The sequence below is a fragment of the Trematomus bernacchii genome, unplaced genomic scaffold, assembly GCF_902827165.1.
Source record: "Trematomus bernacchii unplaced genomic scaffold, fTreBer1.1, whole genome shotgun sequence".
Taxonomy (NCBI): Eukaryota; Metazoa; Chordata; class Actinopteri; order Perciformes; family Nototheniidae; genus Trematomus; species Trematomus bernacchii.
Window position 1 is genome coordinate 306,235 of NW_022987569.1, and position 17,813 is coordinate 324,047.

The 17,813-nt window shown below is 40.5% G+C and overlaps 1 protein-coding gene across 1 annotated transcript in view; it reads right to left on the reverse strand.

Annotated features, from left to right (window-relative positions):
- cttnbp2 (cortactin binding protein 2) overlaps positions 1 to 17,541 on the reverse strand; it is a 106,528-nt gene extending 88,987 nt beyond the window's left edge. The window contains 2 exon segments of the mRNA XM_034126181.1: positions 4,484 to 4,591; positions 17,242 to 17,541. Coding sequence (XP_033982072.1) covers positions 4,484 to 4,591; positions 17,242 to 17,370 — 237 coding nt within the window. The 5' untranslated portion in view covers positions 17,371 to 17,541.
- Between the last annotated feature and the right edge of the window lie 272 nt (positions 17,542 to 17,813).

The window sequence follows — 17,813 nt, forward strand, 5'->3', positions numbered from 1 at the left end:
TGTCAGCTCAGATTCTAGGTCTGCTCTTTGAAACTGTAGTATGTGCTCATGGGTTTCATTGTTGGCGTTTAGGCTCCTACATGTTGATGTAATCCAAAAGTAACAGACAGTAATCAGGTTGAATTACCTTGATATTTTGAAACTCAGGTTAGGCTACTGATAACATTTTTGTAATTGTCTAAAACCATTGTTGTGACACTGAAGTCCCTGCAGCTGGTGGCCAGATGCTGCTTTTCTTCTGGTTGTTTAAAAGCATTTGGATAAAGACCTGGCAACCGAATGGATGTGGGAGTTGGATTTAATCCTTTTTGTCACACTGGGCCGCTTTGTCAGGTGTTATCAGTTTTTTCTTTTACCCGCCCTCTATCGTCTTTGCTCTGATTTAAACAGACTTCTTCGCTCTTGATATCTTTCCGAACCCTGTCTCTTTTCTATTTCCCTTCGTCTTCTTCATGCCCTGGTCCTCCCCTGCCCGTCTTTGTCGCTCTTCCATGAGGCTTATCAGCGACAGAACAAACAAACAAACGCATTGTGTTGTTTTTTTGTGAGAGCAGTCAAGAGGCTTATTTCATTGAAACCTGGGCAGGATATCCATCCACAGGGGAGATGGGGGGGGGGCTGCAGGGATTCTTAATGCCAGCTGAACACATGGGTGAAGTGGCAGTGAGGGTGGAACAAAAAAACAATCCAATACCAGGAACACAAAGAGCCAGAGACGAGGTGACAATGGAGCACAGACCGTCCTAAATATACAGAAAAAGGACAAATAAAGAGGACGGATGAACCAGAATGGAAAAAGACTTTGAAGAAGTGAGGAAGAAGGTATACAGATTCAAATTACTGACGCCTCCATGTCAAGGAAAGGCTGACAGTCTTTCTAAGTGCGTTTCAATATCAACAAGGTCATTGACTGCAAAGCTACACAATAGGCTGAATATCATGAGAACTGAACAAGATGGCCAACAGCAGAATTACACAACACAACGAGGACAGAAGGCTGCTATGCAACCCTAAAGGTCACCGGCTCCATCCCTGCAACAAGTGTACAGTGTTTGACGTGCAACAGAGAAAGATATTGAGACTGCTTTTTGTTTCAGAGAGTCAGCTGAAAGCCCTAAAGAGGCCCATCGTGCTTTTTGGGGGTTTTCCCTTTCTTGTAGTGTGTTATATAGATTTAACATCTAAGGCTGAAATCCCAAATGTTCACGCTAACCCTAACCCTGCCTGAAACGCCTCAATTAGACTATTTTATTTATCCGTAGTGTTACACTCACGCTTCTATTGGCTAGCGCTCCAACACATTGTACGTGATAGTCTAAGGGGCGGGACATCTCTAAGCTGTTGAACAATCAGAACAGAGCTGGCCAGCTAACCAATCAGAGCAGACTGGGCTCTGGTTTCAGACAGAGGGTGAAAAGAGGTGCTGCAGCACAGGCAGTATGAGAAAAGTAAAGAGCTTTTTGAACATTAAAGCGTAGAGACATGTCAGAGTAGAGACACTACATACTGATATACACCTGAACATCAGCAGGAGAGGACTCTTTAAAGTAGAGACACTACATACTAATATACACCTGAACATCAGCAGGAGAGGACTCTTTAAAGTAGAGACACTACATACTAATATACACCTGAACATCAGCAGGAGAGGACTCTTTAAAGTAGAGACACTACATACTGATATACACCTGAACATCAGCAGGAGAGGACTCTTTAAAGTAGAGACACTACATACTAATATACACCTGAACATCAGCAGGAGAGGACTCTTTAAAGTAGAGACACTACATAATGATATACACCTGAACATCATCAGGAGAGGACTCTTTAAAGGAGAGACACTACATACTGATATACACCTGAACATCAGCAGGAGAGGACTCTTTAAAGTAGAGACACTACATAATGATATACACCTGAACATCATCAGGAGAGGACTCTTTAAAGTATAGACACTACATACTGATATACACCTGAACATCAGCAGGAGAGGACTCTTTAAAGTAGAGACACTACATACTGATATACACCTGAACATCAGCAGGAGAGGACTCTTTAAAGTAGAGACACTACATACTGATATACACCTGAACATCAGCAGGAGAGGACTCTTTAAAGTAGAGACACTACATACTGATATACACCTGAACATCAGCAGGAGAGCACTCTTTAAAGTAGAGACACTACATACTGATATACACCTGAACATCAGCAGGAGAGGACTCTTTAAAGTAGAGACACTACATACTGATATACACCTGAACATCAGCAGGAGAGGACTCTTTAAAGATGATAAGGACATATTTTTGCTTCCCTAGAGTCCTATCCATCACTGTGAATGAGTTGCATACAAAGAATTATTAAAAAAAAGCCTGAGCAGACAGACTTAAAGTAGAGCCTCGACAACCTAAGAGGCACATCCTGACCTATAAACAGAACTGCAGAGAGAGAGAGAGAGAAAGATTGAGGGTCGTGCAAATGTTTGTACGGATATAACTTGGCATGTCTTCCACCGTAAGGACAGGCAACCTCGATCCAGAATGGGTTCTCCGGGTTCTCCGGGACACCACAGAGTCATCATCTGTGCAGCATCAGTATTCAGTAACCACAGATCAATACCTCTCCCATTTAAACTCATCCCGACCTTCCTCACTCTGCCATTTATCTGGGGAGTATACGCACATTACAATGGCTTCAAAAAGCAAGGAAATACACGTTCAGAGGTTTTATGGCTTCACAGTTTCACAGCTCTAACAGCAGCTCGTGTCTTATTTCATATAGGTTAGAAGAAGTAAAGAGCACACCACACTGATAGGAAGATTAGTCTATCCACAGAATGTAAGCTGCCACTTCAGTAACATTATTAACGTGTTGGTATATCTATGGATTCAAAATAACCATGCAGTTCCAAAATCGCAATATGCAATATCCAAAAAGCAGGATGCGCAGTGTATGTTTTAGGATGCATTTGTCTAGAATACCATTCTCTGAATTAAGTATTGTGGTCCTGGCCTACACATTGTATTCTAAAGACTCAAGATAAGGTACAGAGCCTCCAAGAAAAACAGAACATTCAAGAAATGAGAACAATACCAGTAATAAGATCACAATTACAATATAAGTCAAAACTATTTCCAAGTCATGTTGCCCTATTTCAAACACTGGCCGCTCTTACGAGGCCTGCTTGATTTCTTATTTGCTCACAACAAGTTTGCTGTATCTTACTGATCAGTGTGTACTAAATAAGTCAATACGGTTTAGAGAAGGCCTAGAATCAAGAAATGTAATGATCAGGAGTTTGAATTTTAGCAAATAACCATGATTGATGAACTGAATCTAGTAACAAGTAAATATTTTCTTTGGGTGCTAAAACAAAAGGCTGTTCTTTCCAAGTTCAGTCCTATAGTATCTCTTAATATCAACTAATATTACTTGGTAAGTTTGTGTGATTGTGGAGAAAATTGCCAATGTGTGGACATTTCATCAATGTGTTCTGCTTTGGTCGGGAATAAAGGACATCCAATTGTCTGCAAATTACTTTTTTAAACCACAAGACAAATCAAAATGGCTCAAACATTTAGAAACAAAACCCAAAAATACACACAAAAGCAAACTGAATGCATCCGTCTCTCATCTATCTGTTTTACCAGACAATCTTCAGACGGACAGATTTCTGCAAATACTTGATGGACTGACTAACCATCTTCTAATCCACTACATATAGTTTACCACTAGTCCCTTGTATTTCAGCCAAATTCTTGCAAAAATACATAAAAAAGCAAACCGAATGCATCCGTCGCTTATCTATCTGTTTTACCAGACAATCTTCGGACAGACAGACTTCTGCAAATAGCGGATGGACTCAAATCCACTCCATACATACATTGTTTCCTTGTATTTCAGCCAAAACTTCAGCTGCATATGCCAATATAAAACAACAATTTCACCTTTAAATCAAGCGGCACCTTCCTAATTGGTTGTCAGTAGTCAGTAGGGACCAACAGGAGCCAGAAGCAGTGACTTCCACCATCTGTTTGGTTCTGATACTTCAGCAGGTGGCGCTTGTTTGGACACTAGGGTTTGATCACGCTGGCCTTTTCTGGCAGGAGGCGCAAACCAGTCGCTCAGCCAGCTCCCGTCCAACAGACACAATTAGAGACACTGCTTATCAGCGGGTAATTACAAAGCAAAGAAAGGAACAGTGGGGCAGAGTCTCTCGTCGTGATCACACAAGTGTTCTGCACATTTCTGGGGAAAAAGCCACTGATAATAACACACTCATTTAGCAGGCATTGGTCACCATTCATCACTCATTGAACAACTCAATTCTGGGTCATTATTACAGCTTATCGGCTCATCTCAAAGGCGGTTTGCTCCGAGCTGTTTGATTTAACCCCGACAATGGTTAAGATAGCAGAGGCTTAGCTAATGAATACAGGAGCGTGTGTTATTGTACGTGTTCTTGTGTGCTTTCCGGACTCACCCTCAGGGCCTCGATGACCAGGTCGCGGGCCTCCAGCTCTCCCTCCATGATGCTCAGCAGGGTGAGCAGCTCGGGCTTGCTCAGGTTATCCATGTTGAACTCACATTTCTGCAACAAAAGGCAGACAAAATAAAGGTCAGAATCATATAACAGTTCATTGTCAAAGTAGGGATTGGTGTTGGACCCTTGATTCTTCTTTAATACCCATCAAAAAAGCTGCTTTTTTATTATTCGTTGACCAGATTTTAGAATCAGAACCAACTTTATTGGCAAATTATGATTGCGCTACAAGGAAACTGACACTGCTCTAAATGTACACAGACAAACAGAAAAGAAAAAGGACAACATAGATGAACAAATTATAGTGTATAAGATTATTATGTATTGTATGTGAAAAATATCGATCTTTGTTGTTTGTCTGAAAATGTCTTTTTAATGTACTTTTAAATGTTTGAATTAAGTATTTTTGCACACTTGTACTTCAACTTAATTAGGTATTATATCTAAATAATTTTTCCACCACTGAAGTTTGGGCACATTAGCAAATAGCATATTAGGTAAACGTTTCTTCATCAATACACGAGCCAACTGTACAGGTCATCATTATCACAGTGGACAACTAGAATAGCACATGAGTCTGACTTGTAGAGAACCATTAAATGAAAAACCACTGCTATGACCGAGTACAAAATCTGAGAAAACAATACTGAGTGTGCTGATATACTACTACTTTCTACTTTGAGATGTTTATATTTTACAGGGTATATGCAGGAATCCTGAAGTCAAATGTAAGACCTTTTAAGACCTTTTTTAAGACCCTTTCCATACATTTTAAGACCTCATCGCCACTTGGAGTTTTAACCGGTTACATTGGCGACACACTTTACCTCACATTGACTATATACAGTATTGATTGTCCTTCCTCCTTATCTTCCAACCATTTGGACGCAAACTAGCATTTCCCCATAACGATGTTGCTTAACAACCGGCGTAAACGGAGCTTCGCGCGCTATCAAGCAGTGAGCGTGCGATGTCCTGTTCAGATGACGTCAAATCCAACGGGAAGCCATAAATAAACTACACAGAATCACACTACACACCTACGCAATGATTACATTCAGGCAGACTGTAGAATACAACCTCTTTGGACCATTTATATACTTATTGAAAACAAGCTACACAATGTAATACCTTGGAAAATGCCTTTTAATACTTTTTAATAGCCTTACTTTTCGCTAAATTGATTTATCAACTTTTAATACTTTTTAAGACCCCGCGGACACCCTGTTTTAGAATTATTTATTTCTACTGTTTTAATTTGTTATTATGTGCATTTTCTTGTTTTGTTTTATGCTGCTGCAACAAAAACAATTCACAAATTGGGATTAATAAAGTACATCTTATCTTATCTTACTTTGAAAATGCATCAAAGTCTTAAGGGTCTGATTTCAAAGATTTGACCACCAAACATAATGAATATTATAAAATAATTGGTTATTCTTCATCATGAGAAAGTACGACTAAAGAACTCATTGCAACATTGCACCAACTTTGTGTAGAAAGAAGTTGCTCACATGACAAATGCTCCACTTACTTCCCGTCTCCACCTGGTCTCATTAGGTGCAGCCCTCAAATTAGGCTCGATGTCCCGTCCTACCTCAAAGCTATTAAGGTGTGATTACATTTAGATAAGGTCATTAGGCAGCTATTTGGTCAGGAGTGGCCTCGGGGATAAGGGGTGCAGATGACTGTAATTTGGAGTGACCAGAAACACTTTATTCTTCCCCCTGATGTCATTTAAAGTGTTTTCCCGTCTACTTATGAAGGAAAGCAGCTGTGTTGCCTCCGTCTAGTCTGTTTAAAGGACCTAGGAATGTTTAAAGTGAAGTCAAACGTATCTCCAACTTTTTTATTTCCTCTCACGATGAATCCCATATTCTGTGCAGTAACAATTACAGAGTTCATAGAAGCAGACCTTTCTGTAAATAAAGTTTTTTTTTATTATTTTCTTTAATGGTTTGTATCCATTTGAAAACAATGTCCCGTTTCCTTTCTTCCTTCGCCAAATTAAAATAGTTCAGGGTAAAACTACTCCATCATTAAGACATGTTTTACTTGCTTTTATGGCTGCCATGGTTGCGTGTCTAATAGGGTGTGACCATTTTTTGTTTACGTGTGGTTAATTTGGACAAATAGAATTAGAGACTGGTAAAAAGAAAAACAGTTTGTACTGAAATTAGGTCCAAGAAATGTCAGAGAAATGTGACAGAAGCTTGGTTTATTTATTTTTTTAAGACGTTAAATTCAACAACAAACAATGAGGAAAGGTTTCTCAGGACATCATGATATTTGGGGCAGTACAGTTCGTCCTGTTCACCTTCGACCCCTCAGAGTGAGACAGCTTTTAAAGACAGCATGTTATATAGTTCAGATTCCAAAGCAAAGCGTCAAATTGTTGTGTCGAGGAACCTTGAAAGGGATTCATTCAAAGCAAAACCTCAGTGAGGAAAATGAGAGCAATTCTTGGTTGAAGAGTCCAAAAAAAGTGATGTAGCTAACTTCAAATAAAAAGAACAGAAACCAATGACAGAAGACTATGCAGTTACCGTTTTGGAAACCGTTTCAGTCATATGCTGAGAAAGCTACTTCCAGCTGTATCTTCAATATCTGGGAGCTTTTCACCGGGCTATGTGTTCACTAAAACCTTAATAAAACAAAGACTGGAGCGGGGGAAACGGAGGAATCGAAGAGCGCCTCTGCTTTCTGCTCAGGCCGATTGCTACCTGCTCGTTTCGCTGACGTTCAGTTGTCAGCTGGCCATTTAAGGCCTGATTTACAAGCCTACATCGAGACCTCGGCCAAGATTATTCCATTTCATCAAGGAGTCCGACACGTCTGCAGAGGTCCCTCGCTCAGAAAATGACTTTGAGCAGGCCGGTGTAAGATTTCAACAAGCTGCTGCCTTCTGTGTGTCCTTTATACGCTGCGGTGACGTTGTTTATTTCACCGCAAAGGAGGAAAAGTTCATGCTCAGACAACGGGAACAGAGGTAATAAATCCATATGAATAAACAGACCAACGCTACCCTGCTTTACACAGCCAGGAAACCCCTTGAAGAGAAGCTGAAAGAAGAAATACAAGAACATCTTTGTGTCTTTTTGCTCTAATTTTAAACCTTTGAGTTGGAAAAGTGTTGCGTCAAATCACGCGTTTCAGTTTAGTCAAACCGTGTTGTTTTACTCGGATGCCATGACGGCAAGCCTGGAAATAAAACCACAAGAGATTACAAAGGGATTGATTCATTCGCCTGACGTATAATCGATCCTCGAGCCCCCCGTTTTTTCCTGGAAGTGTTCATCACTCAGAGAATTGGTCGACTCAGGGAGGTTTGATGGACGGCGGACCTGAGACCTGCCGGCTGCTTCTCTCTCTCTCTGACATTTCTGCACAGTGAGCAGGTGAGGGAAGCGAACACTCATTTGTTCCATGAGTCGTGTGCTGAGGCTCGCTGTTTGTTCTCACTGGTCACCGGCTTGAGCTTCAATCTCAGGATCCATGTATTTCTGATCCTCTCCAGAATGGAAGTAGTCATCACATCCAGAGCATCAACTAGTTCCTGAACAGTGTCCTTCACATGCTGATATCCAAGAGAGGGAGTTACACAGTCACAAGATGGAGGAATAGAAAGCAGTATTCAATGTTTACTTCAGATGAGCTCCACATCAGAAATGATCATGCTTGTCATATGTCTATCTCCATAGAGGCTGAATCATCATGTTAATCACATAGCTATCATATGCCTAAAACAGTCCTGATGCTCTTCTAGGTAATCATACATCCTGTCATGTACACAGCTACAGTTGGGGTACCTTTGTTATCATGTGGACTCTCATATTGGAAGAGGACATTCACTATTTTCACAACACTGTTAAACCTGGTCCACTTAATAAGACCCGTGTCGCTTCACACCGAGCCACCAGGGACGAGAACTGCTCTTTCTGTCCTCCACTCGTTGTTCTGCTGAACAGAAAACGCTTGCTAAGGTCAGTAAGTTTCTAATAGACTCTTGTCCCATTGCTGCGAGAACAAATGTGAGTGATATTACAGCCTGCTATTAGACGCCTGGGAGGAGTTACAAGGAAAAGAGGTCATAAATTGTGGGAATAACAACGTATGAGACTTGGTTTTCATTTTATATGTCCAGGTTTTGAGATATCCGTCTTCATAGGACCTATTTCCAATGAAGTCCAGAGAAAACTGGCGCCTGTGGATCAAAGCAAACGAAACTCAAACTATAAATCTGCTGATTGGTATCTCCCTTAATTGGTTGGTCAATTGAATGTAAGAACATATAATGACAGGTGATACGTCACGTTTGCCCACAGCTTCGAATTGCTTGTCAATTGGACCTATTTGGATTTCACAAGGTGTTCAACACATCATGTCACATAAAACAAAGAATAGAAGCTAAATCCTTCTGCTCGAGAGGCTAAAAGAAGGGAATATGTTTAGTGTTTTGCTATAAAAAAGATTAACAAAACAGTTGTAGATACATTTTATTTCCACCTTCGTCACTGTTTCAGTTCCCTACAGGTGAAAAACAACAACTGTACAACATTTTTTATACCTCACTACAGAGAAATCATTAATAATATGTACAGGTGCATCTGAAGAAGCTGCTTATTGTAAAAACGTGAGTATACCTGAATTTCCCAACGGGGATTAATACAGGTCCATCTTATCTTATCTTAGTACCAGCAGGTACCAACACAACCAAAGACCCCTTCTTCCTTCCTTTCTGCAAGCGTTCACTATCTAATAAGGCAGACATACCAATGAAACCAAGGGTAAGATGTATGTAAGGTAACACGAGACCAATGATTGAACTAACAACTGAATGAAGGTAACTGATATGGTAAGAGCGGAGAACTCGGTCACGTCATGTCCGATTACCGCTCCACTTAACTGGGTTAGTATCAGCACCGATACCAATCCAATCGGGTCAGTGCAACTCTAGCTAAGAGCACCATGAACAAAACCCATTGAGCTCCATGCATTAGGAGGAGAGAGTAAACCTCAGACAGATATCTCTAAACGCTGGCACCAAAAATGTGTCTGCACGGTTGGATTGTTGAATAATTTGGGTGAACTGACCCCAATTGTAAATGGCACAATTATACCTAATCTTCTCTGATGACCTCTCCAACTGGTTTACAGGGTAATATGAAACCCCTCGTGTTTGAAAAGAGCGGAAACGTTGTCGTCAAGAAGACATTACAGCCACTCGTGTTAATGGCACTTCTCCAACATGGCGGCATATAAGACTAACAGAGACTCTCAGGCTTCATTTACACAATAGTGCTGCACAACTTTAAAATAAGGGTGGAGCTGCTGAGCGTCATTAAGTGACATTTTAAACGAAAATCCAACTGTTTCTAGAACCTTAGTGTAGTGTCGTTTTTGCTTATTATCGAACTCAAGCAGTCAGACTATCAGAGCATGGAACAGAAATAAATTATGAAAGCCTTCATCACACACAAGTTTCACTAACTGTATTTGGGAGGAAACAGGGATTAAACGTTGATAAGTTACCAGAACCTTCTATTGGGAACATTCATTCAGAATTAAGCACAAATCTGTCAAATGTTCAAAACTGCATTGTCTCCCTGCCGTCAAATAAACCCAATTCCTTACAAAGTGCTTCATATTCTACCAGTTGAAAAGTGGTTTATATTAAAGTGTATTTATAAGTGTTGTGTACAAGAAAGAAGCAAAAAGTTGACAAAACGGCTTTGTTTCACTGAAATAGCGTCAAAGTCACAAAGTGCCAGTAAGAGTTCTTAACGGAAATGTACTCACACAAAGTACTTCATTTTCTAGTTTTAAGCTTTGTATCCATAAAAGTGTATCTTTCAGTAACTTTTGGAGTGCAGATCCAACTTCTTGCTACAACTTTGACCAACTGTACTTACTGTAGTTCATTATTTCAAGATATTATCCAACAGTTTGGAGTGGTTGACTTTCATTTTTTCGCAGAATATTGCTAAGCTACGAAGTTTCTTCATTAAAGTCAGATTTGAAGATGAAGATGCTGAACGACCTGGTGCTGAGTAACACTTTAAAAAGAAATGTATATTCCCCCTAGTCTAAATGGTGTGCTTGTTGCCATCGTTTATGATCATATTTGACTAATCTTCTGAAAATAACAGGACAAGAGACACACACATTAAGGTGATGAGAGCAGGTTCACCAAACTGATTAAGAAAGATAGAAAGAAAACATTAAAATAGCTCCTTAAACTGTCCATTGATAACTTTCATTCGATTTTGCACATCGACTACTTCTTCCATTTTGACCAACTGTACTTTACCACCTAAGTAATAACAGATTATCCAATAGTTTAGGGTGGCTTTATTTTATTTTTTATCGAATAATGTCTCAACTGGTGATTGTTAAACAGGGTTCATACACTTTTTCACCAATGATTTTCAATGACTTCTCCAGGACCTTTACCTAATTTTCCATGGCCAAAAAGATTACTCTTTCTCAGTGGTACTACTGAAAATGGTTTATTTTAACATGGAACAGGAAAATAAGGTCTGGATATGAAACAGGTTGTGCCTATCTAAAACAAATCCAATAGTAGGCTTACTAGCTTCTACACGCTAAAGCAACTAAAATCTCTCACCAGCAAAATACCTCGTCAGTTAAAAGCCATTTTACGTTTCATTACTATACGATACAGTATTTATTATCATTATAGTATTACTATTTCGGTGATTAGATAAAATATGAATTATATTTGATGCAACTTTAGTTACATTTCCATGACTTTTCCAGGTTTTTAATGACCGTAAGAACCCTGGTTAAAACTAGGGATGGCTTTTGACAGCTGAACCGATTCCTAGGGTCATGGTTTGTATTCATGGTTACAAATGTGTTTAAAGCTCGGTTGGATGCTACTCAATCGGAAGCTGTTGGTACCTGTTCATGTGGATAGTTATGTCAATTGAAATCCCTGTAATGATGCTGTATGATGTCCTTTGTGTTGTTCTGTTTATGTTTCATGTGGAACCTACTTGAGCAGGTCTCCCTTGAAAAAGAGATCAATGATCTCAATGGGATACACCTGGATAAATAAAGGTTTGAAATGAAATGAAAATGGTTGATTCAGCCATTTCTCCTCACTCCTTTTTATTGGCAAAGAGCAACGGAAAACATAAAAGTAGCACGCTTCTCATTTGCAACCATCACTCGTTTCGACAGGCAGCAGATGAGCTGTAGATAATTAACATTCATCTGTAAAACCCTCAAATGAAACGTTGCTCTCTGGTTAATGTGCTCTCTCAGACAAATATCGATTATGATTGAAAGACACATTACTCTGCAACACTAATGAATAAACCTGGATGTTTTTGGAGATGAACCAGGAAGTCACACAAAGCAGCGACTCTTTTCTCAATCAGCTGATCACTTCACATCAATCTAAGAATCATATAATCATATCAAATCAACATTTTAATCTACTAAACTTGATTATTCTGAATCAGGACCATCAGTATTTAAAGTTAATAGATGTAAAAGTACACGTAGTTAAAGCTAGTTAAATGCATTCAATTATTATTTCATACATCTTGCAGCTCATCTCTCTTTCAGCTCACAGGAAGCGGCTGTGAACTTGAATTAGGCTAAAACAGTTGTGGCCTTCACAGCCAACAACAGGTGGTTAGACGGCTTTACATTACAGGTAGCTATTTTAGCCTTTAGTCACTTGCAAACATTGAAAGGTAAACCAAAGAAATATCTTCATCATGTGACCTATTGGGTTTCTTGGCCTTATAATGTTGCCTCAGATCGCATTCGTTTTAAACAAAAAAAAGGGGACGAGGCTTAAGATTTCAGTCCAAGTCGATTGAGACAAACAATGGACAAGTTTTGAGAATTGTGTTCATGGTATACAGCATTTTTATGTGTATGCACAACTGAGATTAATTGTTTATAATTCTGCAGATAAGGGCTGCACAATTTGTTAAAATAATAAATTGTGTTTTGACTAATATTGGAATTGCGATAGGATTCACGATATTGCAAAAATAATTCTCCATATGTTAAATGTTTGAGAGAAAACGATTTGTAGGCCAGGACTTCTCTGAAGACTCACAATATTACATTAAAAAATAGCATTTTAACACAAGTTATCCTTACATAAATAGTGTAGCCCTACTCCAAATATATAAAGGATGCCATACTTTTATCAGTGGGCCCTTATGTCGCCTCCATTGGCGACAGATAGTCACTTAATTGTCATTTGCATTATATTCTAATGCTTTTTAAAGTCGTACTTCCACTTGCCTTGTTGAAATGTGCTGAAACTAGCCTTGCATTAACAGACCTTTCTACATACAATGCATTTCATTAAGCGTTAGCTGTTACTGCCAACAATGTGAAATCAACCATGAAGTACTCAAAATAGCAAGAAACCGGCAAGAAGAATCATTTAAAAAAGCGAAACCATTGTAAGAGCTACTGCGTCGACTTCTATGGACGAAGATTACGGCAACATGTAATCAAAAAACGTGAGATCTGACCAAACATGTTTTTTATCAGAATCAGAAACGGTAGGTAGATTCACACGTACGAGGAATTTCACTTGGTGTTGTGCTGCATACATAAAAGTAAAAAATTAAAAACACAGATAGAAAACTATTTTAAGAAAACTATAATAACATTAAAAAATATGGTAAAATATAGCAGGCCAAGGTGCGTTGGAAACAGGTGGGTTTTCTTTATTTTCCTCCACCTAAATGACGAAAACTCAACTCATTATCTACAAAAAATGTTGTTTACTTCATCACAAAAGGCTGCAGATGAGCTGTGCAAAGAGTGGGAGGTGGGCTGCCTTTCATTGACCTCTAACCCCTCTCTGGACCATGAGGGTCGGCCCTTCTGAGTCCTTTCGAATGAGAAACTTCCCCCCCCCGCCAACAACAGAGAGTCTGACAGGGGTGAGCAAAGAGCAAAGAGCTTAATTTAGCTGGTGGGGGGGGGGGGGGGGGGGGTGCAAAAAGGAGGAAGTTGGATCCTGGAGAAAGGAGAGATTGAGATGTACGGACGCTGAGGAGTCTCCATGTCTCCAGAGCACCTGTTCACCTCTCTGCTGGATGTGAAGTCGCCTTGAAGCAGCGCAGTACAGGAGGGTTCTCTCTCTCTCTCTCTCAATTCAATTCAATATGCTCTATTGGCATGAATGTCGGGTGAACAATATTGCCAAAGCGTCAAGGATAATACAATTCAATAGTGAAGGATAAGGGAAGAAAAAATAAATAATAATAATTCATTCATTAAACAATTGAAAGTAGTATCAAATGTAAAAACACAGTGTTAACCCGTGTAGGGCTTTGTAAGAGGAACTGTTACAAACTATGGAAGCCTGTAAGGACTCATTGGAGGAGGACCACTTCAGTATATAAATATTCTCATGCCACAATCAGCTCTGCACGCCAGCTGAATATGAAACGCAACAAATACATATTTTTAGGGAGCAAATCAATCACAAACCTTCGACAAAAAGCCTCAGTTGTCATGCTGCAACCCGTGTTTGGGTACAACTCAACAAAAGGGACTAGTTTTCAAGATTTACTTTGAGTTGTCTTGAGTCAATGGTCTGACAACCAATGAAAGGCCTTTGTTAGTAGAGCTTTTGCAAACTACGGAAGCCTGTAAGGCAACATTCGAGAAGGACTACTTACAGAAATAACCATTGTAATGCCACAATCAGCTCTGCAAGCAAAAAGGTGTATATATTTGCAAGAAAAAAAAAGGTGGAATAAAATCTTTTCAGGGAGCAGTAAACAACAAACCTTGATAAAAAAGAAGTTTAGTCAGTACTTCTACTTTTACCAGAGTCTTTTTAAACATGAGTATCTGTACTTCTACTTGAGGAAAGGATGTGTGTACTTTTGCCATCTCTGTGTAAAGTAGCCTCGAAGCAGCGCGGAAGAGGGGGGGGGGGGGGGAGCTGACATGGTACTCCCAGCTATGCCAGCTGAGTCACTGAAATTAAGACCAATTTAGAAAGGTGTCTGGTGAACAGGGCACCCCCCCTCTCCCACCTTCTTCTCTCTTCAGAACTGTTACAGGATGTGTATTTTGTAAATTGTGTATTTTTTCTTGTATGCTACTTAGGTAACATCAAGCTGCCTTTGGCTCTTGTCTGCAGTAACAACATAAATGTTCCCTCTGTGGGACTAATAAAGGTATTCTGATTCTGCCTCTGCCCTGCATCCACCCCCGCAGATTTTTCTCCCACCAACATCTCCTCAACTCACCGCTAACCCCCACCTCAACACCCCCACAATGCACTGCTTCTATCGCCAGCCCACCTCTTTTTTTAAAGAGAGTTTGTGTTGGTATTGCACACAAGAGTTCAAACAAAAAAGAACGAGGACAGAAAGGACTCGAGTTGCAAAAGCATCACTGCCCATTTTTGCATCAGGTGGATAACAGCAGTCTGTGTATGGTGAGCTTTTACAAACTACGGAAGCCTGTAAGGCAACATTCGAGAAGGACCACTTAAACAAATAACCATTGTAATGCCACAATCAGCTCTGCAAGCAAAGGTGAACATCTGCAAGAAAAAAAGGGGAATACAATCTTTTCAGCGAGCAAATCAACAACAAACCCTGATAAAAACCCTCTATTTTCATGATGCAACCTGTGAGAAATCACAACTATGTGTACGTTAACATGTAATACTCAACAAATCAACTACTTTTAAAGAAATAATGTAAGTTGTCTTGAGTACGGTGAGCTTTTACAAACTATGGAAGCCTGTAAGGACTCATGTAGGTCTGATTTGAGGTGATCCACTTCAGTAAATAACAATGTTCTTTCCCCAATGAGCTCTGCAGGTGAATATCATGTGCAGGAAATAAAAAAAGGTGGAATAAAACCCTTTCAGGTGTCAGGTGGATAACAACAGTCTGACATCATGGGGGGGGGGGTTCATGACCTCACAGCGTACGGAGCAAGTGATTGATCAATTTGCACAGAGGGATGTTGAGCCGCTGCAAGGCACAACCTGAGGAAAATCACAACTATGTGCGTGTAAACATGTTAAACTCAACAAAGGGACTGAAAATACCCTGAGCTGTCTTGAGTGTATGGTCTGACTGTACGGTCTGACAATCAGTGTAAACCTGCAGAGGGCTTTGTTAGGTGAGCTGATAGAAACTACGGAAGCCTGTAAGCAATCATTGGAGGATCATCACTTCAGAAAATAAGCTTTTCGTGCCACAATCAGCTCTGCAGGCAAGGTGCAAGCTTTTCAGGGAGCAAATCAACTACAAACGTGGATAAAAACCCTCTTTTTTTAAGGCTGAAATCACAACTATGTGTATGTAAACGTGTGCAAATCAACAAAAGGACTAGTTTTCAAGGATTACTTTTAGTTGTCTTGAGTCAATGGTCCAAAAATCTGTGTTAACCTGTGTAGAGCTATCTGTTATAAGCCTGTAAGGAATCATTGGAGGTGGACCACTTCAGTAAATAAACATTTTCATGCCACAATCAGCTCTACAAGACAGCTGAATATTATATGCAAGAAAACTTTTTATTTTGAGGAAGCAAATCAACCACAAACCTGGATAAAAACCGTCTATTTTCATGCTGCAACCTGTGAGAAATCACAACTATGTGTGTGTAAACAGGTCAAACTCAACAAAAGGACTAGATTTCAAGAATTACTTCATTAAATGACCATTCTCATGCCACAATCAGCTCCAAAACTATTTTATCAGAGAGTAATCATCCACTGAAAAGCCTCAGTTGTCATGCTGCAAGCCGTGTTTGGGTACAACTCAACAAAAGGGACTAGTTTTCAAGAAATACTTTGAGTTGTCTTGAGTCAATGGTCTGACGATCAGTGGAAGGCTGTTAGGTGAGCTTTTACAAACTATGGAAGCCTGTAAGGACTCATATAGGTCTGATTTGTGGTGAACCACTTCAGGAAATAACAATTGTCTTTCCCCTATCAGCTCTGCAGGTGAATATCAAGTGCAAGAAATAAAAAAAGGTGGAATAAAATCTTTTCAGGGAGCAAATCAACAACAAACCTTGATGAAAAGCCTCTATTTTCATGATGCAACCTGTGAGAAATCACAACTGTGTGTGTAGACTCAACAGAAAGACTACTTTTAAATAAATCCCCTAACCCCCAACCTGTATAGGGTTTTGTAAGGTGAGCTTTTACAAACTATGGAAGCCTGTAAGGAATCACGTAGGTCTGCTTTGTGGACCACTTCAGTAAATAAATAACCATTTCAATGCCACAATCAGCTCTGCAAGCCAGGTGAATATAACTTGTAAGAAATCAAAAAGGAGGAATACAGTCTCTCCATGGAGCAGACCTCGATAGAAAGCTTGTATTTCCAGATGTAAGCGTCCTGCAGCCTGCCTCACATCTCTAAGTCTCTGCGTAGTAACCCCGTTTACAGCCGTGATATATATGAGCTACAACCGGAGTACACTGCACGGTTCCTCTGCGATCCGGAACAAGCAGGCGACAAGAAAATAAATCATGTTAAGATGTGATAAAACAACTGCCTTATGTGAGAGTCGCATTTCTGAGTCACCCTACACCGAACCCCTTGTTTTTCTCCAGACATTGTCACCGCTGTTGCTCCATAGAGATGCGCACGGCATTTCTTCGCCTTTTCACCACCTAACAATAACAATAAAAGCCTCCCTCCATGTCTTACCGTGTCCACACTCCCCAGCACGGCGGTGGCCAGGGTTTGTACCGGAGGAGGCTGCTCTCCACTGGCTCCCTCCGACGCCATCTTCGTACTGTAGCGGTCTGCTGGAGCGAGGGCGCATCCGGCACTCATTAACTATTGCGCTGCTGTGCGCAAATCACTCCAAAACAAGGCCATTGGGAAAAAAGGGTGGAAAGAGAAAAATGTGGGATTTTGGAAGCTGGGAGCTGCGTAATTTAAGGATAAGGGTTGCGAGCACGACAGGTCTCCAAGCTGTGGAGAGAGAAAGTCCTGTGTGTGTGTGTGTGTGTGTGTGTGTGTGTGTGTGTGTGTGTGTGTGTGTGTGTGTGTGTGTGTGAGGAGGAGGGGGGCAGTCCGGTGGGCGTGGACCGAGCGACGCGTAAAAGATCCAGATGCAAAGCCCCGGTGGAGACTGGAGAGGAGGTGCGACTGGAGAGGAGTGATTGACAGCAGCATTTGTCGGCCTCTGAAGATGTAAAATAATCCAGTGAGTGGGGGGGGTGGGGGGGCTTGCGGACCTGCAGGGGCCGGGGCAGCGAGACAATGAGAAAAGT